A 25,782-nucleotide genomic window follows, 5' to 3' on the forward strand; every position below is an offset into this window, starting at 1 on the left:
TGTATGGATGCATCAGGCTAATAGCCGAGAGTTGATTGGTTCGATCTCACGCGGGGTATGACACTTGTCGGTGGAAATAGTCGGATTTGGGCCGTACAGTGAATCGTCCGGCGCGTCCGGGACTCTCCGAAGGGACCAAATGGTGGGTGGTGCTTGGTGAGAGTGCCGTGTGCCCGCCAGTGACACTGTGAGTGGTCTCTGCGTCGTCGCCCGCCCTGGCCCGGCGACACCCTCGCACACACATCACACTCACTGCGACTTACTCCCAAAAGCCCCTCTCTTTGACAAAGTCGGGTTTCTCCCTTTGCTCACCACTCTCCCCTCTACGACAAAGCAAAGATGATGCGCCTCTCGCGCGCCGTGCCGCGCCCCACTGCTGCCAAGCTCGCAGCCCGCAACTCGCGCGGCTACGTTGTTGCCTCGCAGACGCACCGCGCCTCCGAGGCCAAGGTGAGGAGAGGTGTGTGATGGGGTGATGCTAACAGGTAGAACATTAGCACGCACAAGGGCTACCCCGTCATTGACCACGAGTGAGTATGCTAGCTGAGTGCTGCGTGCTAGCTAGCGACTTGGTCGCTGTCGCTAGCAACAGCAGCAAGGGAGAATTTGGCCGATGAGCGAATCAACTGACGCGTATTGCAGGTTCGATGCCGTCGTCGTGTAAGTCGCAGCGGAGCGCGAGGTCGCACGCAAACAAAACGACAGGGAGAGGATCGCCAGACTAACCCCTCCACAGCGGTGCCGGTGGTGCTGGTCTCCGTGCTGCCTTCGGTCTCGGTACGTTTGGCTCCTCTACTCGCAGCCACCGGAGAAACTGACACTTTCGTAGCCGAGGGTGGTCTCAAGACTGCGTGTATCTCCAAGCTCTTCCCCACTAGGAGTCACACCGTCGCTGCCCAGGGTGGTATCAACGCCGCTCTTGGCAACATGACCGAGGACGACTGGAGGTGGCACATGTGCGTTGCTTGTTGTTTGCTTGCTTGCTGCTTGCTGTGAAAGTGGCCACCGGACTAACGGATATTAGGTACGACACTGTCAAGGGTTCCGACTGGCTCGGCGACCAGGACGCCATCCACTACATGACCCGTGAGGCTCCTCGCACCGTCATCGAGGTGAGTTGCGAGGACAGCCCGCGCACAAACGAGAAGCCGCACTGACCACCTCTCCCCCTTTTTTTTCTGTCGCCAGCTCGAGCACTACGGTCTCCCCTTCTCCCGTACCAAGGAGGGCAAGATCTACCAGCGTGCCTTCGGTGGTCAGTCGCTCAACTACGGCAAGGGCGGCCAGGCCTACCGCTGCGCCGCCGCTGCTGACCGTACCGGCCACGCCATGCTTCACTCGCTCTACGGCCAGTCGCTCCGCCACAACACCAACTTCTTCATCGAGTACTTTGCCCTCGACCTGCTGATGCAGGACGGCGAGTGTGTCGGTGTTATTGCCCTCAACATGGAGGACGGCACCCTCCACCGCTTCCGCTCGCACAAGACTGTTCTTGCTACCGGCGGCTACGGTCGTGCCTACTTCTCGTGCACTTCGGCCCACACCTGCTCGGGTGACGGTAACGCCATGGTCGTCCGTGCGGGCCTCCCCCTCCAGGACCTCGAGTTCGTCCAGTTCCACCCCACCGGTATCTACGGCTCGGGATGTCTCATCACCGAGGGTGCCCGTGGTGAGGGTGGCTACCTCCTCAACTCGAAGGGTGAGCGCTTCATGGAGCGTTACGCCCCCACCGCCAAGGACCTTGCCTCGCGTGACGTCGTCTCGCGTTCCATGACCCTCGAGATCCGTGAGGGCCGTGGTGTCGGCCCCGAGAAGGACCACATCTACCTCCAGCTCTCGCACCTTCCCCCCGACATTCTCCACGAGCGTCTCCCCGGTATCTCCGAGACCGCCGCCATCTTCGCCGGTGTCGACGTCACCAAGGAGCCCATCCCCGTCCTCCCCACCGTCCACTACAACATGGGTGGTATCCCCACCAAGTACACTGGTGAGGTCATCACTGTTGACGAGAACGGCCAGGACAAGGTCGTCCCCGGTCTCTACGCCGCCGGTGAGGCCGCCTGTGTCTCGGTCCACGGTGCCAACCGTCTCGGTGCCAACTCGCTCCTCGACATTGTCGTCTTCGGCCGTGCCTGCGCCAACCACATCAAGGAGAACCTTGCTCCCAACACCCCCCACAAGCCTCTTGACGAGTCGCTCGGCCAGGCTTCGATCGAGAACCTCGAGAAGATCCGCACCTCGGACGGCCCTCTCCACACCTCGACCATCCGTCTCAACATGCAGAAGACCATGCAGAAGGACGCTGCCGTCTTCCGTACCCAGGAGTCGCTTGACGACGGTGTCCGTGGCATGACCGAGGTCTACAAGACCTACGACCAGGTCGGCATCAAGGACCGCTCCCTCATCTGGAACTCGGACCTCATCGAGACCCTCGAGCTCCGCAACATTATGCAGAACGCCATCCAGACTGTCGTCTCCGCCGCCGCCCGCAAGGAGTCGCGTGGTGCCCACGCGCGTGAGGACTTCCCGTAAGTGTCTAGTGTCTGAAAGTGGAGGCGGAAGCAAAAAGTGGAGGTGGAGGCAATGTGGCACTTTGTTTGGTGGCACTCGTCCAAGTCTCCGGCACTCGTCCGAGTCTCCATCCATCCCTCCAGCCTTCTACATCTACCACAACTCTTCTGAACGCTCTGCTTACGTAATCCAGGGACAGGAATGATACCGAATGGCAGAAGCACACTTTGAGCTTCCAGCACAACCCCGAGTCGCCCGAGGTCGACCTGAAGTACAGGAAGGTCATCATGAACACCCTCGACGAGAACGAGTGAGTCTGACCCCTTCTCGGCCTCCACAGCCGAAGCTAATGAGCCCGCAGGTGTAAGACCGTCCCACCTGCCAAGCGTGTTAGTTCTCTCCGTGTCTACTTGGACAAAGCTGACGTTTTCACAGGTGTATTAAGCGGACTCGTGGGTTGCAGTTTGTACCAGAGATGGAAGCCGATGACATGAACACCGCCCCCGCCACATTGTGGCATTTGATCCCGCTAATTCAATTTGATTCCGCTATTCTTAATTACTTCCGCCCTCACCTCTTCAGTTAGACTAATCCAGCACCCAGCAGTAGACGTCTCTGTCGAAAGCCAAGGGCCATATGGCTCGGCGCCGCCAGCGAGCACTTGTGCCACATCCATGTGCATGAGCATTAACCACTTTCTACCATTGGGTCCGGCCTGTGGTTGGTTGGTGCTCGCAGCAGTGGCGTCGGTGTCGCGTCGCGTGCTGTCGGGGAGCAAGGTGTGGGGTGGAGTGTGGCGTCGTTGTGAAGGTGTGTGTTTGTGTGCGAGCGCGTGGTGCGTGTGGGAGGATCCAAGGGTGGGGCAGCGGTGGGGGGGCGGGGGATCGGCGTACGCGGGACATTCGCAGCTTTGGGTGTGGGCGAGGTGTCGTCGCACCGCAGTCTACATTTCACCCCAGTTGACGCGACTTTGATTTCTCTTTCTCTCCACATTCACCCACTCACCCACTCACTCACTCGCCATATCGCCCACCCACCCACCCAACCCACTCATTCACTCACTCACCCCCCAACCCACCCACACTCTTCCCTCCTTCACCAACAACGCACTCGCACCACAAACCCAGCCTCACCCTTCTCCCCCTCTTCCCAGCAACATGGCAGACGTCGAGGACGATCCCCTGGCCATTATCGACGAATCCTTTGCGTCCATTATCGACGAATCCTTTGCGTCGCCTCCGTTCCGTGGCGACAACGACGGCAAGGAAGCCGGCGCCAAAGCCGACCGGGCGAAAAGCTACCAGAGCCCCGCCACTGCCGCGCCGAGGACGTCTGTCAGCGCCGCATACCGTGCTCTGCCAGCAGCGCCGAACAAACCCAAGCAAAACACGGGCAAGGCAGCTCCAGTCACCACTTCTGGCGCGGCCAAGCGCCCACAGCGCGCCATACTGTCGCCGAGCCCACCGCTGTCGCCGAGCGCACCGAACACTCTGGACATGGCCATAAGCCAACGGCCCTCCATACTGTCTCCTAGTCCGCCTTCCTCGCCGAGAATGTTCGGCGGCGCCACATACCGTGCGCTGCCAGGAGTACCCACCAAACCCAACAACCACACTCGCAGCGCAGCTCCCGTCACCTCTTCCGGGCGACCACCATACACCTGGTCGCTGACGCTGAGCCAAGCGGAGGCTCAGGACGTTTTTGACCGGTGCTTCAATGCGTTGTACGGACCGGCCCAAGGGGGTGTTATGGACCAGGACTACAGCAGTAAGGAGAAGGTGCGTAAGGAAAACGACGAACTGGGCCTGGCTGACCGATACCTCACAGGCGATCCAGACGAGCGACTTCAAGAAAGAGGTTGAGCAAGAGTTCGAAGAATACTGGGGAGGCCCTCTTCCCAAGCGGTTCTGGCGGGAGCACAAGCGTCCAACTGCGGCGTCGAAGGGGGAGGTGGCACTGGCGGCGTTAGACGCCTTCATCCTCAGCCTCCCTTCCCGTCATCCGGGAGAGGACATCAAGAAGAAGCTCATCGAGCTCTCCAAGCTTATCCGGGGGGCGGAAGTGCTCAAGCAGAAGGCAGAGCTACTCCGCAAGATGGTAGGTACCAGGAAGGAGACAAATGACGGCCAGAGCTGAGAGTGTGTGCAGAAGCGCTTTGTGTTCATCGAAATGGCTACATCATTTGGGGAGGATGATTTTGCCGAAATGCGTCGGCCAGGCGGACGCGCCGCCGAACGTGACGTACTCGGAGAGAAGAAAGCCCAAGTGGGCGACCGTCGCTCTAAAAAAGAACAGGTAGGTCTGACGGCGGTCCTCTTTTTCCCAGCACTAACTAAATGTTACAGTCCCAGAGAGACAAGCCCGTCGTGAAGACCGAGGATGGCGAGCCCGACAACGCACATCAATCCGACCAGAAGGCAAAGAAGACTCGAGTGCGCTGAGAGCGCTACCAACCGCGACCCGATGGCAGTCAAGATCACGAAAAACGCAGCGTTCGTTATGAAAAGAGCCGCGAGGGCCTGTGCGACGTATGTAGTGTGTAGCAATAGATGTAAGCTCATGCCGCGAGCGAGGAGGACACGAAGGACGAGGAGCCTGACATTGACGGTTGCTCTCTGACTGCCACCCCCGTGGGGAAGATGATTTTCAGGCCTCGTCCTAGCTCAATGAGTCCGTGATGGAGCAAGTCACTCATACACAATGTAGATCAACGACACACCGATCACTCCCACTCCGTGCTTGATGGTGGGGACATGCAAAGCTCCAGTTGGCTGCCTGCCTGCCTGCCTATTCTCCATGCCCACCACCACCACCTCCCACTTCCTGGGTATACCTGATACATGTTCTACTACAAGACGACACGCACGACTCTAGTAGCCACCGCGGCCACGGCTGCTGAACCCACCACGGCCACCACCGCCGCCACCGCGCGAGAAACCGCCGCCGCGGCCACCGCCACCGCCGCCGCGCGAGAATCCACCACCACGGCCACCACCGCCGCCGCGGCCACCGAAGCCACCACGTCCGCGGGGAGCACCACGGCCGCCCGAGGCACCACCGCGTCCGCGCTTGACCTTGGGGCCAGCGGGCGCCTTGGGCTTGGGGAGGAATCGCTCTAATGGGAGCAGCTTGTCGCCGCCAATGTAGACTTTGTCGTCCTTCTTGAAGCTGGACGCGAGCATGCCCTGCTCCATCTTGACGGTGAAGTAGACCTCGTTGATGGGGCCGAGGATCTCGTCAATCTTGCCAATCTGTGTCTTGTTGTTGAGGTAGATGGGCGCGTTGAAGTAGGGAATCTTGGTGGGCTCGGTGAGCGAGCAGAGCATCTCGGACTCGACGGGGTGGATGAAGGAGCCGATCTCTGCGGGGTCGTGTCAGCGGTGTGCGGCGGGGCCTCAGCGTGCGGGAGCACGGAAACGCACCGAGAACAGTGTCGGGAGGGCCGTACGACTGGGTGAAGCCACCGCGTCCGCCGCCACGGCCTGGAGAGTATCAGTATCGTTGTGATCGGCATCACTCGGCACAGGGGTCGCAAGACAACCAAATCGCGCCAGCTGGCCCCACTCACCACCGCCACGGCCGCCAAAGCCACCGCGTCCACCACCACGACCGCCGCGGTCGCCGCCGCCTCGGGAGAATCCGCCGCGTCCGCTCATTGTTGTTGTCGGTGTTGTCGGGGTAAGTCTGGTGGTGTCGACAGGTGGTGTGGTGGTGATGTAGCACTTTACAACGGTCAAAGTTCTGAATTTCAAGGCGGAGGGTCACGTGACAGCATCCAGGTGTCCAGCCTTTTTTTCTCGTCCTTTTTATTTGTTTTCTCCGGGCACTCCGGGGACGCGAATGAGTTTATGACGTGGGTGCCATTTCGCGATCGGAAACGTGTTGTTGCTCGATCACACTCGACTTGCAAGTCCCCCAGACCCCAATGTCCAGCTACAAGGAGGCCAAGGAGGCCTTTGTGGCGGACAATCCGGGATCATCAGTGTTCCACGTGAGCGCAGTGAGCGCGGCGGCGTTCGTAAGTTGTTCTTTCTCTGCCGCAGCTGACGCCAGACCGCGTACGCGCTGTACGCGCTCGCGGCGCGCCGGTACCGCAGCCCGACCATGGACTGGGTGACCATGGTCCTGCCGACGCTGCTCGCCGTGACGACGTTTGCGGACCGCGTGCTGCTGCTCAACGGCGCGATGGCCGCCGCCGCCGTGCTCCTGTGGCTCGGCGCGCCGGTCCCGCAACCGCCGCCAAAGCCCAAGGGCCAGTGGCTCGACGAGTCCGACTCGGACGAGGACGCAGAGCCGCTGTCCCCTGGCCCCCGCTCGCCCCTCGTATCCGGCGTCAAGCTCCCAAGCCAGGTCGTCGCTGAGAGCTTGGCACAGGCGCGCGCCTCGGCCTCGGGGTCGTCGCCGACGAGCCTCCAGCCCCCGATCGAGCCCCGCCGCCGGCGCAGCCCGAGCCCGACGTCCCCAGTCCACACGATTGATATTGCGTCGGCACCCGCGTCGCCCAAACCCGCGGCACCGCGCACGGACCGCGCGGTGCCGAAGCTCGCCGTGCCGCGCCCCTCCGAGCGCACGGCCCGCGGGGACACGCTACTCCCGTTCCTCTCGGTGTACCGCGCGCACATGATGCTCATGACGGTGCACGCCATCCTCGCGGTCGACTTTCCCGTGTTCCCTCGCGTACTGGGCAAGTGCGAGAACTTTGGCACGAGTCTCATGGACATCGGCGTCGGCAGCTTCGTGTTCAGCCTCGGCATTGTGTCAAGCAGAACATTCTCCCCAAGGTCGGGTAGGAGGCGGTGGATCCCGGCCCTGGTCGGGGCGCTGCGCCGAGCCGCTCCAGTCCTCGCCCTCGGATTCATTCGTCTCCTCATGGTCAAGGGGTCCGAGTATCCAGAGCACTTGACGGAGTATGGCGTCCACTGGAACTTCTTCTTCACTCTTGGGCTGGTGCCGGCGTTGGCGACGGCGCTGCTCCCTCTGCGGCGATTCCTGCGCTGGACAACGATCGGGCTGCTGCTAACAGCGGGTAGGTGTTAGACTCGACGTCGTGAACGACTAACACCCCAGTGCAACAGCTTGTGCTCAGCAACACCGGCCTGCAGACCTTCCTCCTCTCCGCCGCCCGCCCAGGACTCCTCGGCGAGAACAAGGAGGGTATCGCCAGCATGCCCGGCTACGGCGCCATCTTCCTCCTCGGCCTGTCGGCAGGCGACAAGGTCCTCCGCGTGTCTGCGCCGCCCAAGGCAGACGAGGACGGCGGCGGACGACGTCTCAGCTCACAGCAGCTGTCCGAGCGCGCAACCCGACGCAAGACGCAGCTCGCGTTCGAGCTCGTATCCTACGCGACCATCTCGTGGGCTGCCCTCGCGCTCTCGTACGCCCTCGGTATCGAGGTCTCGCGCCGCTTCGCCAACCTCCCCTACGTCGTCTGGACGGTCGCGTACAACACGACCGCGCTCGCCCTGTACCTCGCCATCGAGCTCTGGCTCTTCCCCCCCGCAAGCGTCGCGCCGCCCTGCCCGCCCCTCCTCGACGCCATCAACCGGAACGGCCTCGTCGTCTTCCTCGTCGCCAACCTCCTCACGGGCCTCATCAACGTGTCCATGCAGACCATGTACGCTGGCACGTTTGTGTCCATGACCATCCTCACAGCGTACAGTGCTGGCGTAAGTGCGTTTGCCTGGGCGATCCGGGGCCATAGAATAAAGCTTTAGATGTGTATAAATGGGAAGTGTTTCGCACCGCTCCCCGCGTTCCTATCAATGCATACTTGTACAGTAAATGAATCGTACATGCTACAGAGCTGAGAGACCAAGACGAGGAGACCAAACTATAAGCGTAAGCCCTCTGGGTTGGTGGCAAAGACGTTTCGAGAGAGCGGGGCACGCGACTGTGGGTGTGGCGAAGCCTTTGGTGTTCCCCGAGACTGTGGGTATGGCGACGCCTTCTGCGCGGCCAGGCGGTCGTGGTACATCTTCTCGGCTGGTGTCAAGAACGGTCCAGGCTTGGGCTTGTCCGTCGTCTTGTCGCCAATGGAGCGGCGAGCAAGTGTCTTGGCGTTCAGCGATCTCGCAGCGCTCAGCGGTTGCCGCGCCACTGATGGAGCCGGCGACTGGCCCAGCGAGAATGCCTGCACGCGCACCTCGGTGGGGAGCCGGGGCTCCTCGTCTTCCTCTCGGGTGCGCTTGCTGCGCTGGGACGGTGTACCAGGCTGCGACGTCGGAGGCGAGTGCTTGGACGCAGACGGCGGCTCGAAGGCATTGAACTCGCGCACACGGGGGTTGGGCGTGAAGGACACCTGGCGTGCGGGTGAGGCTGCTGCCCGCGCCGGGGACTGGAAGGCAATGGCGGGTTGGGCGGCGGCAGCGGGTGCTACCTTGACCGGAACTGCCGGTGAAGCCGAGGCCTCCTTTGCAGGAGACAGCTGCGACATGGTCGTCCTCATCGTCTCGATCTCCTTGACAAGGGCCTTGTTCTGGCGATCGAGCTTGTCCGCGCGCTTCTGAACCTTCGACAGGTTCTTGCGCAGGTCCGCCTCCTTGTCGTCGGCGTCTTCGACCTCCTGTACCTTGGAGGAAAGAGACTCCATTGTGCCTGCTAGGTCAGCTGTGAGGGGGACTCCGAACATACGCTTCAAGTCTTCGTCGAGCTCGTCTACGGTCTGTTGCAGCTTGGCAACCTGCTTCTCGAGGCGCTCCACCTCCCCAGACTTGTTGTCAGAAGCACGCTGGGCGGAGGTCGCCTGCTCCTCCGAGGCGGTCATTTGCTCCCTCACACCGGCAAGGCGCTGTAAGAGGTCCTTCTGCTGCTTCTCCATGAAGGCCAGGCGAGATGACGACTGCTTGTTCTCCTGCTGGGCCGCGTCGTGGGCAGCCTGGACACGGGCAACGTCCTCCTCCGTTTGAGAGACCAAGGCCTGTGCCGCCTCCAGTTCAGATCGGACAGCGGCGTGCTCCTTCTCAAAGTCCTCAAAGGCCTCCACGGTTTGGTCGAGTTCATGCTGAAGCGCCGCATGGTTCTCTTGCGCAGCCTCGAGCTCCGCAGCGAGTTCCTCGACACGGGCAGACGATTCCTCCTTCGCTGAAGTAGCTTCGGCGAACTGGGCCTCGATGTCGGTAAGAGCGCCTTGAAGCTCAGCGACTTCGCTTCGCGACGCCTCCAGATCCCCGGCGGCGGTCTGCACCAAAGCACGAGCCTCGTCGCGCTCCTGCTTCGCATGTGACAACTCCACACGAAGCTCGTCGAGATTGGACGACCAGGACGCGATGTCGCTCTGCGCAGCGGTAACGCGAGCGGCGTACTCTGCCGCCTGCTCATCCGCCTCCTTGCGGGCTTCCGCCAGCTGTCGGTTGAGATCCGCCACAGCAGCTTCATGCTCCGTGTCCGAAGCAGACAACCGCTGGTCCCTGGCTTGAAGCTCGCTCTCCATGGCGGCAACTCGTCCCTCGAGCTCGACGCGGGTACGCTCCTCAGATGCCTCAAGCTCGTCCACCTTCTTCTCAGCCAGGATCGACCGGGCCTCGGCTTCTTCAAGGAGCTTGCGGGCGGCGGCGAGCTCCTGACGGGTCTGGTCGGCACCGGAAGTCTGCTCTAGCAGGGTAGACCGCTCGTTCTCCAGAGTGTCAACCTTGGCCAGGGCATTCTTGAAGGCCTTGCTTGCGGTTGTGGCGCGGCGGGCGGCGGCAGCGGCTGCGTGACTCTGAATCGCCAGTGCGATCACGAAGGTTCCGAACTCCTTGTTGGAAGCAGCAACCAGCTTCTGAATCTCGCCAGTGGCAGAAGCGAGCTTCGCTTCAAATTCTTTGCTGTTGTGCTCAAGCTGGTCGTGCTCATCTTCCAGGTCCTTTGCGGTCTTGACTGCGGCAACTATCAAGGCGTCGCGCTCTTGAACAGCGAAGGCGAGCTGCTCAGAGAGGCCGTCACGCTCTGTCTTGACGTCGTCGAACGTTGCTTGAAGGGCGTTGATCTCCTGCTTAAGCTCGGCCACGCGGGCAGTCTTCTCCTCTACCAGCGCCGACTCGTGGCCCTGCTGAGCAGTCTGGGCAGTCTCGAGTTGAGCCTGGGCGGCAGCAAGGTCCTTCTTGAGGATGTCGTTCTCCTCGTTCAGATCCTTGAGGCTCTCTTCCGCTACGGACAAGTTCATGTCCTTCTTCTTCGCTTCCGCGGTAAGAGCCTTGATCGCCTCTGAGAACCGTCAGTAACGATCCCGTCTTCTGCTACTACTCACGCTCTCTCCTCTTGATCTTGCCGTGCAACGTCTGGAGGTACTCCTTCTGGCTTTCAGAAGACTCTGAGCCAGCAGCCGAAACGATGAGCTCGGCAATGCGCTCCTCGGCACGGCGTCGCTTCTCCTTCTCCTCCTCGACTGACGACTGAAGCTGAGAAACAGTGGCGTCATGTTCAGCGGTTGCCTGCTTCGCCTTGTCCTCGAGCTCTGCCACACGGGATTCGGCGTCGTTGAGCTTCTGCTGGATGGCGTCGCGCTCAGATCCAATCTGGACCAGTTGCGCCTCAACCTCGGCAAGTCGCTCGACGTTGGTGGTGTCCTCCTCAAGTCCCTTCGCGCGGTCTTGCAACGACTGATGCTCGGCAGCAAGGGCATCGTGCTGGGCAACCAGGGCGCCATGCTCAGCTGACCGCCGCGACAGGTCCTCCTGAGCAGCGCGAAGCGCGTCGTTGGCTGCGTCACGAGCTTCGGTCGCCGCCTGGACGGCAAAGCGCTGCTCGTGCTGCACAAACGACAGCTGCCCGCTCAGCTCGTTACGCTCTTGACGGAGCCGTTGGATCTTGTTGATCATGAGGCTCATACGGTTGTCGTCAACCGGCTCTGGTGCCTTCAAGAGGTCGATCTCCGTCGTCTTGGCCGCGAAGGTAGCAATCGTCGGGGTGTTGGCGCCAGACATGCGGCTGGACAGCTCTTCCTCCAGTGCGAGAAGACGAGATTGAGTCGCCTTCTGGTCCGAGAGAGCGCGAGCAAGGTCATCCTTCACAATCCTGGCGTTGTCAGCTAACGACCCAGGCCCGGAAGCTCACCTCAGCTCGTCGTCCTTCTCCTGGAAATCGGTCTTGGCCGTCTCCAGTGCTCGGTTCAACGAACGCTCCAGCTCCACAAGCTCCGCCTGCTGCGCCTCAACCGTGTCCTGGCTCGCGGCAAGGCTCTCACGAGTTGACGCCAGCTGCGCGACGGCATCTTCAGAGTCGCGAACCTTGGACTCAAGGTCCTCGACCTGCTGCTGAAGCTCATGGACCAGTCGCTGAGCGTCTGCATGCTCTTGCTGCAGGCCAGCAAGAGCCTCGGTCGATTCTTTGAGAGCGGCTAGGTCGGCAACCACAGACTGGTGCTTCTCCTCGAGAGCGGCGAGGGCAGCCTCCTTCTCCTGAACGAGAGCCTTGGCGGCATCCTCGTTCTGAGCGGCAGTCGAGAGCTGCTCTTTGGTCGAAGACAAGGACTCCTCGATCTGGGCAATCTTCTCGCGAGACGCCTCGGCCTCTGCGCTGAGCTCGCTAAGCTGAGTCTCAAGACTAGCCAAGGCGGCGCGAACGGTGCCTGCGTCAGCTGCCGATGTCTCCGCAGACGCTGCGGCAGCCTAGTCGTCAGCACTGTCCGGATCCATTCCACCCACCACAAGGTCGGCGCGAAGCTGCTCGACAACGTGTTGCTCCTTCTCCAGGTCCTCCTTGGACGCCGCGAGCTCCGTCGTGGCAAGCGACAAGGCCTTCTCAGCCTCCTCAGCGGCCTTGGAGGCCACGTCTTGCTTCTCAGACAACGCCGCAAGCTGCTCCTCCAAGTCCTTGAGGCGGGAGTCTGAGCCGGCACCAGATCCAGGAGTGGCCGCGCGAAGCTCCTCAATCTCCTCCTGCGCATCGTTAAGGTCGAGCTGGAGGTTCTCAATCTCGCGGTCCTTGGCGTCGGCGCGGCGAAGCGCCGCCTTGAGCTCCCGTTGGAGGTGGTGGGATGCACCCACAGCCGCGGGGCGGGCAGCCGCAAGCTGACCCTCGAGGTCCTCGATCGTAGCCTTGAGTTCGTCGACGTCGTCCGAACCCTGGCTGGCGGCCTGTAGTCTGGCGATCTCCTCCTCCTTTGCCGCGACGTCCGCCTCGAGCGTTGTCGCCCGCGCGAGCGCCTCGTTGAGCTGGCGCAAGGTTCTCTCGGCCTCCTTCGACGGCTTGGGCACACCCCTGCCAGCCGACTGCAGCTCATACGTCAGGTCGTCGATGCGGTCGTTGAGCTCCTCGGTCTCCTTCTTCAGCTTCTTCTCGAGCGCCATCTTCTCGTTGACGGCCTTGTCGCGCTCCCTGCTGACAGATGCAAGCTGGGCCTTGACGCCGTCGATCTGGGACGTCAAGGCCTGGGACGAACCGCGAGCGGCATCCAGCTGCGACGTGAGGTCGTGCACCTGTCCCGAGCTCATTGACGATGAGCGCCTGCGGCCGCTGCGGGCACCCGGTGACGGGATCCCAGTAGTCCGAGAAGCCTACAGTCAGCGCCATCACGACCCCCGACTCACCACTGCGCGTGCTTGCGCCAGCTCCGACTCCTTGCGGTGCAGCTCCTTCTCCATCGCCTTCACTCTCGCGGCGAGCTTGGCATCCGCGGCTGAATGCGAGCCGGCCGACGAGGACGCGCACTCGAGATCATACTCGACCCGCTTGAGGTCACGCTCCAGGCCTGCCGATTTGTCTGTCTCGATGCGCAGCCGCGTCTCGAAGTTGGACACGTTGAGCCGCAGCTGCGCGAGTTCATGGTTGGCTTCTCGCAGCGCTGCGTCGGCCTTGTTCGCTCGCTCCTCCTCGGCGTTGGCCTGCGGTGTCAGCTGCGTGCGGGACGAAGCAGCCTAACAAACCCTATCTCTCTCGTAGTCGGCAATACGGGTCGACTCCTTGACCTGCACCTCGTGCTTCTTGACATCACTCTCGAGCACTGAGAGACGGGCGTCTGCGGCCAAGTCAGCATCACACACCCGCTCGGACCCACCCTGCGCAGTGGTCCGCTGCTTCAGCGCCCTGTTCTCCCGCTCGAGCGGGTCTTCGCCAAACATGCTGAACGGCGAGACCGGTGCTGTGGTAGGTAGAGAGGCTGTTGGGTTGTTGTGTGTTGATGGTGTAGCAGAGCGCCGAAATCAGGCGCGTGAAGTGGGTTGTTTACGTTTGAAACTGGCTGAAGTCACGGAAGTATTTTTCATCACCCAGCAGCAGTAGCCCTTCTGATGGACGATGAGGTAGACACTGACAACTGTTTCATGCATTACAAGAATCTACGTTCAACAAGACATGCGGAGCATGTTCGGGGGTAACAACAGAATGGAGAGACTGGTCGTTAAAAGTTTAGATTCTCTCCGGCTCGGCCGCCGCAACAGCGACCGCGGCCTCTTCCTCCTCGAGGGCCTCGACGGCCTTGACCTCCGCCGCCACGGTAGCCACCGTAGCCAGAGCCACGGCCTCTTCGGCGGCCTGCTTCCTCTCAGCGGCTTTCAACCGCTCGATCGCCGCGCGCGTGGTGGACCGTCTCGACTCCCACACCTTCATGGTCTTGGGGAGCAGGTGCTGGATTGCCTGGAAGGTATCAGCATCGCCCATGCCGACCCACACTCACCTCCTGCCGCGCCTGGCTTGTCGGGTGCGTGCGCAGCAGCTGCAGCCTGTTCTCAATGGACACGCTCTGCCCCATGCGTTGTGCGTCCTCCTCGACGCAGGCCATCAGCCCCCACAGGTCGAGCATCGCGCGCGGGTCATACCCCGCGATAGCCATCAACTCGAGGCCGACGGCGTCCGCCTCCTCCTCCAGCTTGCGCGAGTAGGCGCGCTGCGCGACGACGTCATTGAGCCAGTTGATGAACATTCCCGCAGAGTCGGTGATGCTGTGGTCAGCGGGGTCGCAAGGTAGCCTCACAATGGGAAGGAGATGGTCAGCGCGAACGAGATGCCACGGAGCACGTCGAAGGCGACCGCCGCCACGTTGAGGAACTGGGATCAGCGCCGCCACAAGGAACACCTACTCCAAGGTTCTCCACTGCGTGCCGCTGTGCGACGTGGGCAATCTCGTGAGACAGCACTGCAGCGAGCATAGTGTCGTCTTTTGGCAGGGTGTCAAGCAGGCCAGTGTAAATAAACAAATCCTTGGACGGCAGCGCGAAGGCGTTCAGCTGTGGCTGTGGCACGTCAGCCCCTCCCCCACCCATCCCCAACCCACATGATCAATAATGTAGATATTCCAGTCCGCCGACTCCATGTTCTTGAGGGGGTTCTGCGACTGGGGCCGGAAAGGCATGTACGCCGAGTGTGCCGTTGCGCTGGGCTCGAAGCGCGCCATTCGGCCACTATAGTCCCCAAAGCGCTCCTCGCGCTCGTTCATGGAGCGCGCAAAGTCCTCTTTGGGGGGCCACGCCGCGCCCGAGACGATATGCTTGTCCTGCTCCTCGAGCGCGGTGATGATGCGCGCCGTCACGCGCTCGACTTGCCGGCTGCGCGGGTCGTCGGGCGGGAGGAGCAGCGGCCCCTCGTGCATGAGCACCTCTTTGTGTCTGCGCCGTTAGCCCCACCTTGACATGATACCCACTTGCGATGCGACCACGCCAGCTCCTCGCGCTCGCCCATCAGCAGGAGGCGCCAGCGCCCCGTCCGCGGGTCTTGGTTCAGCCCGAGCGCGAGGACGATGCAGAACGCGAAGATCTGGAGCAGTCAGCGGCTTGAGGCGCCAGCACTACCCACCGGCACCTGGATCAGAATCCACGCTGTGCGCTTGTACTTCTTCCACAGCCTTGCGTCAGCCCGCGCACGCCCACGACGACCCACTTGTACCGGAACACGAAGGGCAGGAAGAGGAGTGAGAAGCGCGTGACGTTCAGCAGGCCGCTCTTGATGGCCGGGATGGAGAGGAAGAAGACGTCCCGCCGCGGCTTGGACGTGTGCAGCGCGCGGAGGAGGATGGCCGACTGCAAGAGGGAGGAAGGTGGGACGCGCGGCGTCGTCGCCGTTACTGCTCTTGTTGTTATCCGCGTCGCGGGCCTTATCAGTGGCGATGGCGACGGTGGCGGCCTAGGTGGCAACCCCGCCAACGTGCGCACGGGCCCGGTGACTCCAGTTGGCCGCCGCGGCGCCGCTGCTGCTGTTGGTCCTCGCGCGGCGTTGAGCCACCATGCTCGCACCCCTGATGGTGGACGCATGATGAGTGGGCGATGTGATGGTGACGACGGCGGCGGGTGTCGTCAATGGCGTCACATGTTGGTTGCAGCGGCAACCAACTGCAGCAGCACTAACCGGTCACGCGCAACCCGCAATCCCCACGACTTGGCATCCGACGGACGACGCGACTCTCACACACCATCAATCCACCACCCACAACCCACAACACCTGCACACTATCCGCAGCACATTCATGTCACTACACTACAACGGCGGCTGGGAGCAGCCCTACTCTCCCCGCTGGAGCTTGTCGAGTGCCCGGACGCCCTGCTCGTCCCACTCCTCCTTGGTGACCCAGAAGGCCTCCTGGCCCTTCATGATGTCAGCGAGCACAGCTCCGCCGAGGAAGACCATGTGTTTCCTGCGAGGGGGGTCCTCGATACGGATCTTGAAGTGCTGTGTGTGTCAGTGGTATACCATCTCCTGCGACCGGCACCACCCACCTTCAACCTCGAGGTGTCGTTGTTGAGCACGCGCGTCAGGTACAGCTGCTTCATCTCCTTCTCCAGACGCGACGGGAAGCCGGGGTACATTGACGAACCGCCCGAGAGCACAATGTGCTTGTAGAGCTCGGAACGGGTGTCGACAGCCGCCTGCTGGATGGTCTGGAAGAGGAGCTCGGCGACACCGGGCTGCTCAACGTCGACAAGGTGTGGCTGGAACATGCACTCGGGTGCCTCGAAGCGCTCCGAGCCGACCTTGATCACGCGTCCGTCGGGAAGCTGCAGGTCAGCGCGTTATCACCATCTCCGCACCCACAGTGTAGTTCTCGACCAGCACCGTCGTCTCGTCCGAGAGCTTCTTGTCGAGGTCGAGGTCGTACGAGGTGAAACAGAGCGCCTCCTTGATACCGCGGACCGTCTCAAAGTCGGCCGTACGCTCAAACGCGTAGCCGCGCATGAGGAGCAGCTTGATGAGGTACCTCGTCACGTCGCGGCCTGCAACGTCGAGACGGCGGGTGAGGTGGGGGAGCGCGAAACCGTCGTACACTGGCACGATGTGGGTGACACCGTCTCCCGAGTCGACAACAACACCGGTCTGCAGACCTGGGGCGTACGTTCAGCGAGCGCCCATCATCACCAACTGCTCATCATCCACTCACCCTGCGCATAGAGCGTAAGCACGGCCTGGATGGCGACGTAGATGCCGCCAAACTGGTATCGCTCGAACATGACCTCGGCCATCTTCTCGCGGTTCGCCTTGGGGTTCATAGGCGGCTCAGTGAGCAGGATCTTGCGGCCGCGCGTGTCGACCTTGAGCTTCTCGGCGAACGTGTAGTCCCAGAGGTGCATCATGTCGGGCCAGTTCTTGATGATGCCGTGCTCCATCGGATGTGACATCTGGAGGAACGAGCGGTTCTCGGCCGCCTCGTCGCCGATCATCAGGTCGCGGAGCTGCGAGCTGCCGAGGCGCTCCTCGGCACGGAGGATTGGCCGTCCGACGACGGACGGGAAGACTGCGGCGGTGTCAGTATGTGCTCGTCATGACTGGTTCGGCGCCGCGCGGCGACGTTACGTGTCGTGCGCCGACGCCGACACCAGCGCACTGACCATGCTCGGGAAAGTTGGAGCCAGCCCAGCCGCACTTGACGAACTGAGAATGTCAGCTGCGTCCAAATCATCCCCGCAGCCAACTCACGCCGGTACCGTTATCCACAACGAGGGGGACGTTCGAGTCGGCCATGGTGGAGTTGGGTGTGGGGTAGAGGGAGATGGAGGGGAGCGGAGCGTAGCTCGGGCCGTGGGTGCCACTGGCGTGTCCGTGGATTCGTTAGTCGGCGAGAGTGAGAGTGCACGCGGCGATGTTGCGATGCGTCGGCGTCGGTTGATCGATGTAATGTTGAGCAAGCTGCAGCTGGCCACGATGCTGGCGGTGCATGCTGCGACGACGACCATGGACGTCACCGCCTCCCAGGGCACCCAGGGGGCCATGGTGACGAGGGCCACGACGGCGGGGGTAGCGGCGTTATCCACGTGGCTAGAAGCCTCCACTTCGAGATGTTAGGTGGCGACTTGGTGATCGACCTCACTCTCCATCACAAACTACACCATGGTCTGCAAGAAGTGCGAGAAGGTGAGCTAGTGTGTCGACTGGCAGCTCACGCGCAGAAAACAGCAAGCATAGCCACGCTCGACACGTTCAAGTCGGTCGCTGGCTCGTCTTCGGGTGCCGGGGCGACGGGCGTGCGCAAGATCGGCGAGAACAAGCTGCTTACGGCGCGCGCGCGCGCCGCGCCATACGCCAAGCCTGGCGTCAGCCGCTCAAAGACCAACCCCTACGGCAACAAGTGCATCGACTGCAAGCAGCAGGTGCACCAGAACAATGCTACCCGCTGCCAGAAGTGCGCTTACAAGAAGGGGCTGTGCGCAATATGCGGCAACATTGTCTTGGACACTTCGAGTGGGTTTGGTTTGGCCGTGACGAACGGTATGGCATGCTGACTGTGCAGGGTACAAGCAGACCTCCAAGTAGACCACTGGCGGCAGCAGCAAGATAGACCCAACCCTTCGCTCCATCCACCACGCCTCGCCCAAGCAAATGCTTCATTGAATACCCAAAGATCGTCGCCCGTTCGTTCCTACTTTGTCAATATATGTTGTATGAAGGTATCAAAGAGCCCAGGGGTATAAGTTGTAACAACATCAAATCGACACACCTATCGTCGCAGAAGACTGCCAAACCGCCTCAACGTGTCGCGCTTGCTCGCCACACTCGCGCCGTCGTTGTCTTTCGACGCTCTGCTGTCCACAGAATTGACTCCACCGCTCGCGCCCGAGCTGACGCTCTCCCGTGTGCTCGTGCTCACTCGCACGGCAGCAGGAACGGCGGCGACACTCGACGTAGCCGAGTTGGGGACCTCTGGTCGTGTGCCCGACTCACTCGGGCGACCCATGCCGCTGGCAACGCTCAACGACTGGGCAAACTTCTCCGCCTTCGCAGTCCCGGGTGAGCCGTCGTCGGTGGCCGCGGTAGACGGGGTTACCGATGGCGCAACGGACGCCACAGACTTGCGCGCATTGTGGCCGTTACCGTTGGCTCTCACGGACAAGTTGCGAGAGATTGCTGACCCCGAGATGGACGCTCGTGGGCTGAGCAGGATGCCACCAGCTTTCGGGGTATCACCCTGACCGCCCGCGGAGCTGGACGGGACCTGACTGATCACGCTCTGGCGAACGTCTGGGAGTGCCGAGTTTCGTGGGCCAACACGGAGCGTCGGGAGGACGTAACTGCTTCGCGAAGTCCTCTTCGAATGCGGCTCGGTCGACAGCGCCGAGGTGGGGCGAGAAGACTCGGGCTTGGACTCGTGCGTGGCGACGCTGGTAGACAGACGAGGAGGTGTACTGCTCGCGTCAGACAGGCGAGGGAGTCTGAGAATCTCGTCGGCGTAGGCCTTGTTGTACAGCGTTCGGAGAGCCTCGTGGAACGCAATATCCTTGTTGACGCGCTGGTGCGCGGAGAGACCCTTCTGAATAGTGCGGACATAGTCGAGCACGGCTTCACGGAGTGTGGCCACATTCTGCTTCTCGGTCAGGTGGCGCTCAACGTATGCCGGGTCCAGGAAGTGCTTCTTGTAGAGCGGAACACCGCCGTTGACACGAGAGTCGACAGCACCGTTCAAGGCAGTGCCGAGCATCTTGACGTCCACGTTCTCCGCGTCTGTCAGCTTGCTGAGGTCGCGGTCAGCCTTGCGCACAGCCAGAATGGCAGTGTCGACTGGCGAGATGTGGTGGTGGTGAATGTGAACGACCTCGGCACGGCTCTGCAGAGCCGGCAGCTCATTCGACGTTGTAAGCGTTGTCTTCTCCAGCCACTGAAGGATCGGCTCGCGCTCCTCGGGATCGACAATGTACGGCCGCATCGTCTCAAACTGGTTGACGGAGCTCGTCTTGTAGTAGGTCTGAACAGCAGGCTCCACTCCATCACGGAAGACGGGTTTGGTGAGGTCCGGCACTGGCGTGACGCTGGTGACCCATACCACCGGGTCGGTGCCGTAGCGCACCGTGTCGGAAGGAGGAATCTTTGACTTGTAGACCTGAGCGTCGGGGTGCTTGACCTGCAGAGCTTCGCAAAAGTCGACGTATCGCTGCCATGGCGCACCGCGAACAATAAACTCCTTGTCAAGGTTGATGGTCGTAAAGTTGCCAAAGTAAGCCACCCGGAAGTACTCCGGCTTGGGACGGGTTGACGCGCCCATACTCTCCCAAAGCTTGGCTTCGTGGTTGAGAAGCTCTGAAATGCGCTCAATATTGAAGGTGACTTGACGGTGTTGGGCCACTAGTTCCTTGCAAATTTCTGCAGAATGCTCGTACGCCTCGGCTTCGGCAAGGTACTCGAGGACGTGGTAAAGCAGTGCCTCCTTGCGTTCAAACTGAGTCTGAGCGGGCAACTGCAAGCCACCGTGGTTGAACTCGTCGACCAGTTCACCATCCATCTTCCACTCGTGAAGGTCGGCGTGCAGTTTGAGTGCGAGACCTGCGCCAAGCCAATCGCCTGCCTCCGCATTGATGGAGACGAGATGGTGGACGAAGCGGATGTAGAGATCGTCGCGGCCCACCCGGGAGAAGAATTCCATCAGACGGACAGTGGCAGCCACGCGCTCCTCCTTCCATTGCGGGGTCTCGGGGAGGTCCCGTACGGCCATGAGCAGGTCGATGAACAGCTCGACCTGATCCAGGAACGGAGCGACGTGATCACGGAAGTTGGAATCGATTTCAGGGGTGGCCTCGAAGACGTTACGAAGCCGAGTAACGAAGTAGGCTCGTGTGCCTGACTCGCTCGCCGAGATCGACTTCTGGGTGAACTGCGAGTAACGTCAGCGGCTGTGGGATGTCTCGGGTGTGTGACAACTTACAAGTAACTCGAGTTTCTGGAAAATCTCCGTCTGGATGGCATGGAACTTGCCGTCGAGTACGTACTCGGCGTAGATCATCGAGAACAGAATCTCGACCGCCACCTCGCACAAACGGTCGTGCGAAGTCAGGCACAGGGTCAAGATACGTTCCGCAAGGCCCGTGAAACGAGTCTGGTATCCTCCGTAGCGTGGCGATCCCTTGGGGCCGAGCGACTGCCAGCCCATTGTGTTCCACAACCTCTGTAGCAGGGTTGCGCCGTCGTCCCTCAGGTCTCCGGCAATGATCCAACCGGCACGGCGACGCTGCAGGCCCTGGTCCTCGAGAGACAGTTCCTCACTGCCGCACATGTCGCAGAGAAGGCCGATCAAACGCGTCCACAGGTCGACATCGAACCGCTCCATGTCCTCGATGGGCGGCACGTACTCTTCGCGTGTAAGGTGCTCCAAAACAGGATCGACCCATCGGACAACGGCGGTGAATGCGAGGCCAGAGAGCGTGAGCCACTGGCGGGGGAAAGCCTCAAAGTTGATGACCGAGTCGAAGACGCTGAACGAACGCTTGAGGATGGCAGTCACCTGGTCGACATCGCTCATGTCAAGGAGCTCGTCCAACCATCGGACAATGTTGATCCGCGGTGAAGCGATCACCAGCGTGAAGATGACGACCGAGGTTTCAGCCAGAGCGCACTTGAAGATGCCGGCCGGTGGTAAGCCCTCCTCTTGGTCCAGGAGTGATGGTGGCGGGAGGTCCGACACCAGGGCGAAGGGGTGAGAGTTGGGGAACACGTCGGGAGTAGACTTCCAAACAGTCAGTGATGAGCGGTGGCGTTCCAGCAGCGAGAGAGTAGAGTCCGAGTTGAGCTCAAGGTACGAGTCGAATAGGAGCGGCAGGATGGACAGGCAGTACTCGATGTTGTCCTCTTCTTGTGACAAGAGCATCGGGTCAGACTTGATGATCGGCGAGTCTAACAACTCCTGTAGCTTGTTGACAGTCCATGCCATGATCGAGATGGCAAGGCGGTTGCACTCAAGCCAACGGATCTGGCGACTGTCCTTGGTGGCCTGCGTCTCGTTGCGGGCCGAGTAGAGGTCCTCCTCGTAGCGACCCACGTGGGGCTTGATCCAGCGAATGATGGCCGGAATGAGCTCTGCACGAGTCTCGGAGAAGTCGAGGAGGGTCTTGACGATCTGCAGAATGAGAAGCAGCTTGTAGATCGCAAGGTTGCCCTGCGCGGTTGTCAGAGTGTCGGTGAATACGATCACCATCTCGGCAATCTCTTCTGGCGGGAACACCTGGGCAAGATCGGGAAGGATGTCGGCATAGTGCTGCACAGCCAAGGTCTGCGAACCAATCAATGCCCTGTCGCTGGAGATCATAATGTTGTTGATCTCCTCCAGAATTTCTCGGGTCTGGCGTTTGAAGTCGGCCTCGATCTGCGCTGACGACGGGCCAAGAGACGATCCGCGCGAGCGGTCAAGTTCGCGTGACCGAATGACGAAGCGGAAGACGTTGTGCCAGACCTTGAGAAGCGAGCGGTACTCCTGCGTCGCAGGACGTCCCATCACCGCCTTCATGGCGCGCAGTAGGTGGGGTGCTGAAGAGGCGAAGCCAAAGTGCTTAGAGGTGTACGAGGCCAGGGTCGAGGTGAATGAGGGGAATCGGCGATCGAAGGCCATGGACAGAACCTTGATCAGGCCCTTGAATACAAGGTCGTCCACCTCCTCTCGTCGGTCACCGAGATGGCCGACCAGAATGGCGAACAGGGCGTCCAGAACCGGCTGAAGGAACTTGGCGATTTCGTCCTCACCAACAAAGCCGAACATCTGAAGCGTCTGGCACAGGGCCTCGGCATCGGCGCTCTGCCAAGAAAACAGGGCACGCAGTGTGTCGTCTTGTGTGTGCAAGGTCGAGCAGAGGAAGGTCCGGAGGGAGATGCGGTCCCGAAGCGCAGTCATGTTTCGCGATGACTCTGCGGAGAGGCGGGGCTCACCAGTCGAAGGCACCTTGAAGTAGAGGTTCGGCGTCGGCTGCATGCTCGACTTCTCCATGTGGTAGAGAATCAATTCGTGCTTGCCGTCCTTGATCGAGGCGTTGTGGGAAAACAATGGCAGGTAGGCAAACGCGAAGGGCTTCTCACCGCCCTCCCCATTGGCAGTATCACGCTCGCGAGTCCGGTGGCGGAACGAAAGGAACAAGTGGCAGTCGCCAGACCCCTGAGGAAGCGCAATCTTGATCAGCTCTCCGAATGTCGGTCGGTCGTTGTGGTAGTAGACGATTGAGTTGTACTGGGCAGTCGGGGGCTCGCCAGAACCGCCAGCGTACAGCGAGTCTGGAACCAGTGTGCCATCCGCGCGTCGGACCTCGAGGGATACCTGCGTGCTGGACGCAATAGGGGCGACCGTCTTCCTCACACGCAAAGTGCCTGCCGCCGGGAACAGCGTTGAGAAGGACGCCGCCCACAGCTTGATGTACAGGTCATTGCGAACAATGCCGGGAGGCACAACGTCCGGGAAGCCTAGCCGGGCCGTCTGAGGGGTCTCCAAGAGAAGCGAAGGGTGCTCCCTGATGACCGTCTCAAGCGGGCCGTGGAAGAGGCGCAGCCCGAAAGCCATGGCTTCCGCACGAGGCGATCGGTCGTAGGCCCGTTCGTTGTGCAAGATGATGTCGGCGTGCAATGTTGCAAACGTGCCTTCGTCGCGGGCAACGTAGATGGGCATGGCGTGGTCGTCGTTGCTGCCGTCACCTGTAAGTCGGGACATCTGGGGGAGCTCGAAGACGGCACATCCCAGAGGACGGCGCAAAGACCCGCGGGAGCTTGTGGTTGTGCTCTGGCTGACAATAGTATCGATCGTCTGGGTGCGCTGCGGCTCGTATCCAGTAAGCGAGGTGGATGATTCTTCTGGCCTGTTGTCAGAGATGGACATCGAACTCCTCCATTTGCTTCCTGGCTCGTTGTTGAACATTGTGCTGGTCCGTTTGCCGCTGGTGGACCAACGGCCCCCCTCAGGCGACCCAGCTGTGCTCGACTCGGCCGCCATCTTCATGCTTCCATTGCGGACGATTCGACAGACGAGGTACGTGCCGCTGGCAACGTCGTCGGCGCGGAGGTCGGCAAACAGGGTCCTCAACTTGCCCAGTCGATGCTCAGCATCGCGTGCCGGGCTTCCATTGTGGTTGAGGATGAGGCAGAACTCTTCCGTCAAGAACTTGCCCTGGTCCTTGGAGTATAGGGAGAAGAAGAGCTCGGCCGTTTCGCCTGGAGAGCAGGGGCTGGCGACGAACGCGCGGAAGTCCAGTAGCAGGTGATAGCCGCTCGGTGCTGTATCGGCCTCGCGTGCCGCTTCGAGCGCAGTCGTGACGGGCGCCTTGATGGCCAGTGGTCGTGGAATCGTTGACTTGCCGAACAACGCGTCGAGTGGGACCAAGTCGATGTATGCCAGTTGAACCTGGTAGACATAAGCCAGCACACCGCCCATCCAACCCGAGCTAGTGAGGGCACGATCCTTGTCGACACCGACCACGCTGCCATCTTCCAGACTGCGCACAATGACCTCGAGACCCTGGGCGACGTTGCACTTGACGAGTCGTGAGACACATTCTCGGCGAATGCGGACCAGCTCGTCACCGCTCAACATTTGCGAGAGCAGCTGTCGGCGGCCCAGAAACAATGCATCGATGTGTTGGACGACGTTGTTGAGCAGGCGGTACTCGCGCATGGCGAGGTAGGTCGGCAGCCTCTGTAGAGTGTTGTCAGGAAAGAGCTCGACGACACCCACACTAAGGCTACTTACGGCATACCACTCTCGGATCGCACATGCGATCTCATCCACTAGGGGCCACTGCTGACCGGCCACGGTCGAGTCGCCAGCAGTCAATGTAGGCAGTGGCGGTTGCTCCTTTTCTCTTGGCTTGGCTAGGACGAGAGAGGCTGGTCTGCGATTCCGCTTGAGGAGGCCAGACGAGCCGTTGGATCGACCAGCGGCGTCGCTTTCAGTACTGGAGACGCCGTTGGTCCTTCCGTCGATTTCGTCCTCGTCCTCTTCCCGGACTGCGGCCATCTCTCGTCGGAGGTCATGAGCACGGTCCTTTGCCAGTTCACGTGCACGCTCGTGGGCTGCGGTCAACACGTCACTCTCGGTGACCGCGTTCGGTCGCACATGGACGGCTGCCGCGGGGAAGATGCCGATGAGCACCGAGGGCTCTGCTTTTGGGAATACTGTTGGAGCATCGGGCGACGGCATGAGCATTGGCAAGGACACGCCCTGGACAATGTAACTGTGCAAGGGAACGACTAGTTTAGCGGACGACTAGCACCACGCGGGTGGGTGTTACCCAGCTCACTTACCCTCGATACCAGATCGAGCTGTCACCCGCGTCGTCGAGCGATCGATACTCTTCGAAAGCAAAGAACTCGTCGCCGACATCGAGCGTGACCTCGTGTGGGTTGCCGCGTGTTGTTGAGAACGAGTCATCTGCGCGTGAGCCGGCCCATGAGAAGCGGTTCTTGGTGGACCGGATGGTGGCGGTTGGAGATGCTGGCAGCGACTGGGCTGGGTGGAAGGGGTGGACTACCAGGCCCGAGTAGATGTGGGGGAGGGGCTCCCAAGAGCCGCTCCTTCTGGGGGGCATTAGTACGTGCACTCGAACGCGAGACGCGTAGAGGCCAAGTGAGAGGCGAGATGCGTGAAAGGGATGTGCGGACAAGTGTGATGTGCTGGCCGCGGGTGGTGATGGTGGGATTGCTCACCGTGAAGGCCCCGAACTGGCGCTCGGGCCGGCCATTGCAATGGCAAACTGTCTGGGCGTTTGGTGTGGTGGAGGTTGGCGTGTCCGTGTCGTGTCGTGTTTATGGGTATTGAGGCGTCGTGCTGCCGAGAGTGGATAGTGTCATGAAACGCGTAGAGTAAAAAAGGTCGAGCGAGTGTAAGAGATGAGAGTGAGTCGAGATGATGGCCAGACTCCAAAAGTGTCGTGTCTCGCTTGTGCCGTGTGCGCGCGGCGGGTCGATGCAGGCAGGCAGGCAGGCAGGCAGCCGGGCTAGCTTGGCTACTAAGTGTGGTGTTGATACAGCAGGGGGTGGGTGTTTTGGCAAGCAAGCAGCGTGCAGCGTGTGGTGTGTGTGTGGGCGGGGCGACGGCCAGGCAGGCAGGCAGGCAGGCAGGCAGGCAGGCAGGCAGGCAGCCCGCTGAGCCCGGCAGCAAGTCAGGCGGGCAGGGTGTCAGGTGGCACAGCGGCA

At 61.3% G+C, this 25,782-nt stretch overlaps 10 protein-coding genes across 11 annotated transcripts; 4 read left to right on the plus strand and 6 right to left on the minus strand.

Annotated features, from left to right (window-relative positions):
- The first annotated feature begins 239 nt into the window (after positions 1–239).
- On the plus strand, positions 240–3,041 carry sdh1 (putative succinate dehydrogenase [ubiquinone] flavoprotein subunit, mitochondrial). The gene is made up of 10 exons (XM_062769266.1): positions 240–450; positions 490–530; positions 643–660; positions 737–777; positions 830–956; positions 1,025–1,112; positions 1,189–2,528; positions 2,705–2,821; positions 2,873–2,900; positions 2,947–3,041. The coding sequence occupies exons 1-10, from the start codon at positions 340–342 to the stop codon at positions 2,953–2,955; spliced, it is 1,920 nt and encodes a 639-aa protein (XP_062625250.1). The 5' UTR covers positions 240–339; the 3' UTR covers positions 2,956–3,041.
- Positions 3,042–3,668: 627 nt separating this feature from the next.
- LOC62_02G002752 (uncharacterized protein) lies at positions 3,669–4,952 on the plus strand (the record flags this gene model as incomplete). Its single annotated transcript, XM_062769267.1, has 3 exons — positions 3,669–4,289; positions 4,339–4,608; positions 4,857–4,952. 3 exons carry the CDS (start codon positions 3,669–3,671, stop codon positions 4,950–4,952), a joined length of 987 nt encoding a protein of 328 aa, XP_062625251.1.
- A 379-nt stretch (positions 4,953–5,331) lies between these two features.
- On the minus strand, positions 5,332–6,217 carry GAR1 (H/ACA ribonucleoprotein complex subunit GAR1). Its single transcript, XM_062769268.1, has 3 exons — positions 6,080–6,217; positions 5,934–5,993; positions 5,332–5,872 (listed from the first exon to the last, which is right to left on the minus strand). The coding sequence occupies exons 1-3, from the start codon at positions 6,165–6,167 to the stop codon at positions 5,382–5,384; spliced, it is 639 nt and encodes a 212-aa protein (XP_062625252.1). The 5' UTR covers positions 6,168–6,217; the 3' UTR covers positions 5,332–5,381.
- Positions 6,218–6,414: 197 nt separating this feature from the next.
- GWT1 (GPI-anchored wall transfer protein 1) lies at positions 6,415–8,288 on the plus strand. Its single transcript, XM_062769269.1, has 3 exons — positions 6,415–6,529; positions 6,565–7,537; positions 7,579–8,288. The coding sequence occupies exons 1-3, from the start codon at positions 6,437–6,439 to the stop codon at positions 8,223–8,225; spliced, it is 1,713 nt and encodes a 570-aa protein (XP_062625253.1). The 5' UTR covers positions 6,415–6,436; the 3' UTR covers positions 8,226–8,288.
- Positions 8,289–8,341: 53 nt separating this feature from the next.
- On the minus strand, positions 8,342–12,779 carry LOC62_02G002755 (uncharacterized protein; the record flags this gene model as incomplete). Its single annotated transcript, XM_062769270.1, has 5 exons — positions 8,342–9,105; positions 9,142–10,695; positions 10,739–11,505; positions 11,545–12,098; positions 12,135–12,779. 5 exons carry the CDS (start codon positions 12,777–12,779, stop codon positions 8,342–8,344), a joined length of 4,284 nt encoding a protein of 1,427 aa, XP_062625254.1.
- Positions 12,780–13,001: 222 nt separating this feature from the next.
- Positions 13,002–13,586, minus strand: LOC62_02G002756 (uncharacterized protein; the record flags this gene model as incomplete). Its single annotated transcript, XM_062769271.1, has 3 exons — positions 13,487–13,586; positions 13,356–13,447; positions 13,002–13,313 (listed from the first exon to the last, which is right to left on the minus strand). Exons 1-3 carry the CDS (start codon positions 13,548–13,550, stop codon positions 13,002–13,004), a joined length of 468 nt encoding a protein of 155 aa, XP_062625255.1. The 5' UTR covers positions 13,551–13,586.
- A 167-nt stretch (positions 13,587–13,753) lies between these two features.
- OMA1 (Metalloendopeptidase OMA1, mitochondrial) lies at positions 13,754–15,674 on the minus strand (the record flags this gene model as incomplete). Its single annotated transcript, XM_062769272.1, has 8 exons — positions 13,754–14,064; positions 14,105–14,369; positions 14,402–14,475; positions 14,508–14,654; positions 14,702–15,032; positions 15,068–15,180; positions 15,220–15,268; positions 15,304–15,674. The coding sequence occupies 8 exons, from the start codon at positions 15,672–15,674 to the stop codon at positions 13,837–13,839; spliced, it is 1,578 nt and encodes a 525-aa protein (XP_062625256.1). The 3' UTR covers positions 13,754–13,836.
- A 197-nt stretch (positions 15,675–15,871) lies between these two features.
- On the minus strand, positions 15,872–17,525 carry Actr2 (Actin-related protein 2). Its single transcript, XM_062769273.1, has 6 exons — positions 17,332–17,525; positions 17,244–17,286; positions 16,796–17,149; positions 16,453–16,739; positions 16,137–16,415; positions 15,872–16,089 (listed from the first exon to the last, which is right to left on the minus strand). The coding sequence occupies exons 1-6, from the start codon at positions 17,374–17,376 to the stop codon at positions 15,922–15,924; spliced, it is 1,176 nt and encodes a 391-aa protein (XP_062625257.1). The 5' UTR covers positions 17,377–17,525; the 3' UTR covers positions 15,872–15,921.
- A 217-nt stretch (positions 17,526–17,742) lies between these two features.
- On the plus strand, positions 17,743–18,165 carry cript (Cysteine-rich PDZ-binding protein; the record flags this gene model as incomplete). The annotated part of the gene is made up of 3 exons (XM_062769274.1): positions 17,743–17,766; positions 17,802–18,093; positions 18,143–18,165. 3 exons carry the CDS (start codon positions 17,743–17,745, stop codon positions 18,163–18,165), a joined length of 339 nt encoding a protein of 112 aa, XP_062625258.1.
- On the minus strand, positions 18,143–25,482 carry DOCK3_1 (Dedicator of cytokinesis protein 3). 2 transcript variants are annotated; one of them, XM_062769275.1, is made up of 6 exons: positions 25,294–25,482; positions 24,892–25,164; positions 24,338–24,821; positions 20,546–24,283; positions 18,350–20,494; positions 18,143–18,271 (listed from the first exon to the last, which is right to left on the minus strand). In XM_062769275.1, exons 1-5 carry the CDS (start codon positions 25,326–25,328, stop codon positions 18,350–18,352), a joined length of 6,675 nt encoding a protein of 2,224 aa, XP_062625259.1. In that variant the 5' UTR covers positions 25,329–25,482; the 3' UTR covers positions 18,143–18,271. The 2 variants fall into 2 exon arrangements, with proteins under 2 accessions (XP_062625259.1, XP_062625260.1); XM_062769276.1 differs by having other exon boundaries at positions 20,546–24,821.
- Between the last annotated feature and the right edge of the window lie 300 nt (positions 25,483–25,782).

Source organism: Vanrija pseudolonga, chromosome 2, assembly GCF_020906515.1.
Source record: "Vanrija pseudolonga chromosome 2, complete sequence".
Taxonomy (NCBI): domain Eukaryota; kingdom Fungi; phylum Basidiomycota; class Tremellomycetes; order Trichosporonales; family Trichosporonaceae; genus Vanrija; species Vanrija pseudolonga.

What these genes read in the sequence shown, in the direction of transcription:
- sdh1 (XM_062769266.1), top strand. Translation starts at nt 340, where the DNA reads ATGATGCGCCTCTCGCGCGCCGTGCCGCGCCCCACTGCTGCCAAGCTC. An exon ending in ACCGCGCCTCCGAGGCCAAG is followed by an intron (nt 451 to 489) that starts GTGAGGAGAGGT and finishes GCTAACAGGTAG; the next exon opens with AACATTAGCACGCACAAGGG. An exon ending in CCGTGCTGCCTTCGGTCTCG is followed by an intron (nt 778 to 829) that starts GTACGTTTGGCT and finishes ACACTTTCGTAG; the next exon opens with CCGAGGGTGGTCTCAAGACT.
- Actr2 (XM_062769273.1), bottom strand. Translation starts at nt 17,376, where the DNA reads ATGGCCGACTCGAACGTCCCCCTCGTTGTGGATAACGGTACCGGC. An exon ending in CTCCAACTTTCCCGAGCATG is followed by an intron (nt 17,150 to 17,243) that starts GTCAGTGCGCTG and finishes ACACCGCCGCAG; the next exon opens with TCTTCCCGTCCGTCGTCGGA. An exon ending in GCTTACGCTCTATGCGCAGG is followed by an intron (nt 16,740 to 16,795) that starts GTGAGTGGATGA and finishes CGTACGCCCCAG; the next exon opens with GTCTGCAGACCGGTGTTGTT.
- GWT1 (XM_062769269.1), top strand. Translation starts at nt 6,437, where the DNA reads ATGTCCAGCTACAAGGAGGCCAAGGAGGCCTTTGTGGCGGACAATCCG. An exon ending in CAGTGAGCGCGGCGGCGTTC is followed by an intron (nt 6,530 to 6,564) that starts GTAAGTTGTTCT and finishes AGCTGACGCCAG; the next exon opens with ACCGCGTACGCGCTGTACGC. An exon ending in CGGGCTGCTGCTAACAGCGG is followed by an intron (nt 7,538 to 7,578) that starts GTAGGTGTTAGA and finishes CTAACACCCCAG; the next exon opens with TGCAACAGCTTGTGCTCAGC.
- GAR1 (XM_062769268.1), bottom strand. Translation starts at nt 6,167, where the DNA reads ATGAGCGGACGCGGCGGATTCTCCCGAGGCGGCGGCGACCGCGGCGGT. An exon ending in CTTTGGCGGCCGTGGCGGTG is followed by an intron (nt 5,994 to 6,079) that starts GTGAGTGGGGCC and finishes GATACTCTCCAG; the next exon opens with GCCGTGGCGGCGGACGCGGT. An exon ending in CCCTCCCGACACTGTTCTCG is followed by an intron (nt 5,873 to 5,933) that starts GTGCGTTTCCGT and finishes ACGACCCCGCAG; the next exon opens with AGATCGGCTCCTTCATCCAC.
- DOCK3_1 (XM_062769276.1), bottom strand. Translation starts at nt 25,328, where the DNA reads ATGGCCGGCCCGAGCGCCAGTTCGGGGCCTTCACG. An exon ending in GCCAGTTCGGGGCCTTCACG is followed by an intron (nt 25,165 to 25,293) that starts GTGAGCAATCCC and finishes AATGCCCCCCAG; the next exon opens with AAGGAGCGGCTCTTGGGAGC. An exon ending in AGCTCGATCTGGTATCGAGG is followed by an intron (nt 24,822 to 24,891) that starts GTAAGTGAGCTG and finishes TCCCTTGCACAG; the next exon opens with TTACATTGTCCAGGGCGTGT.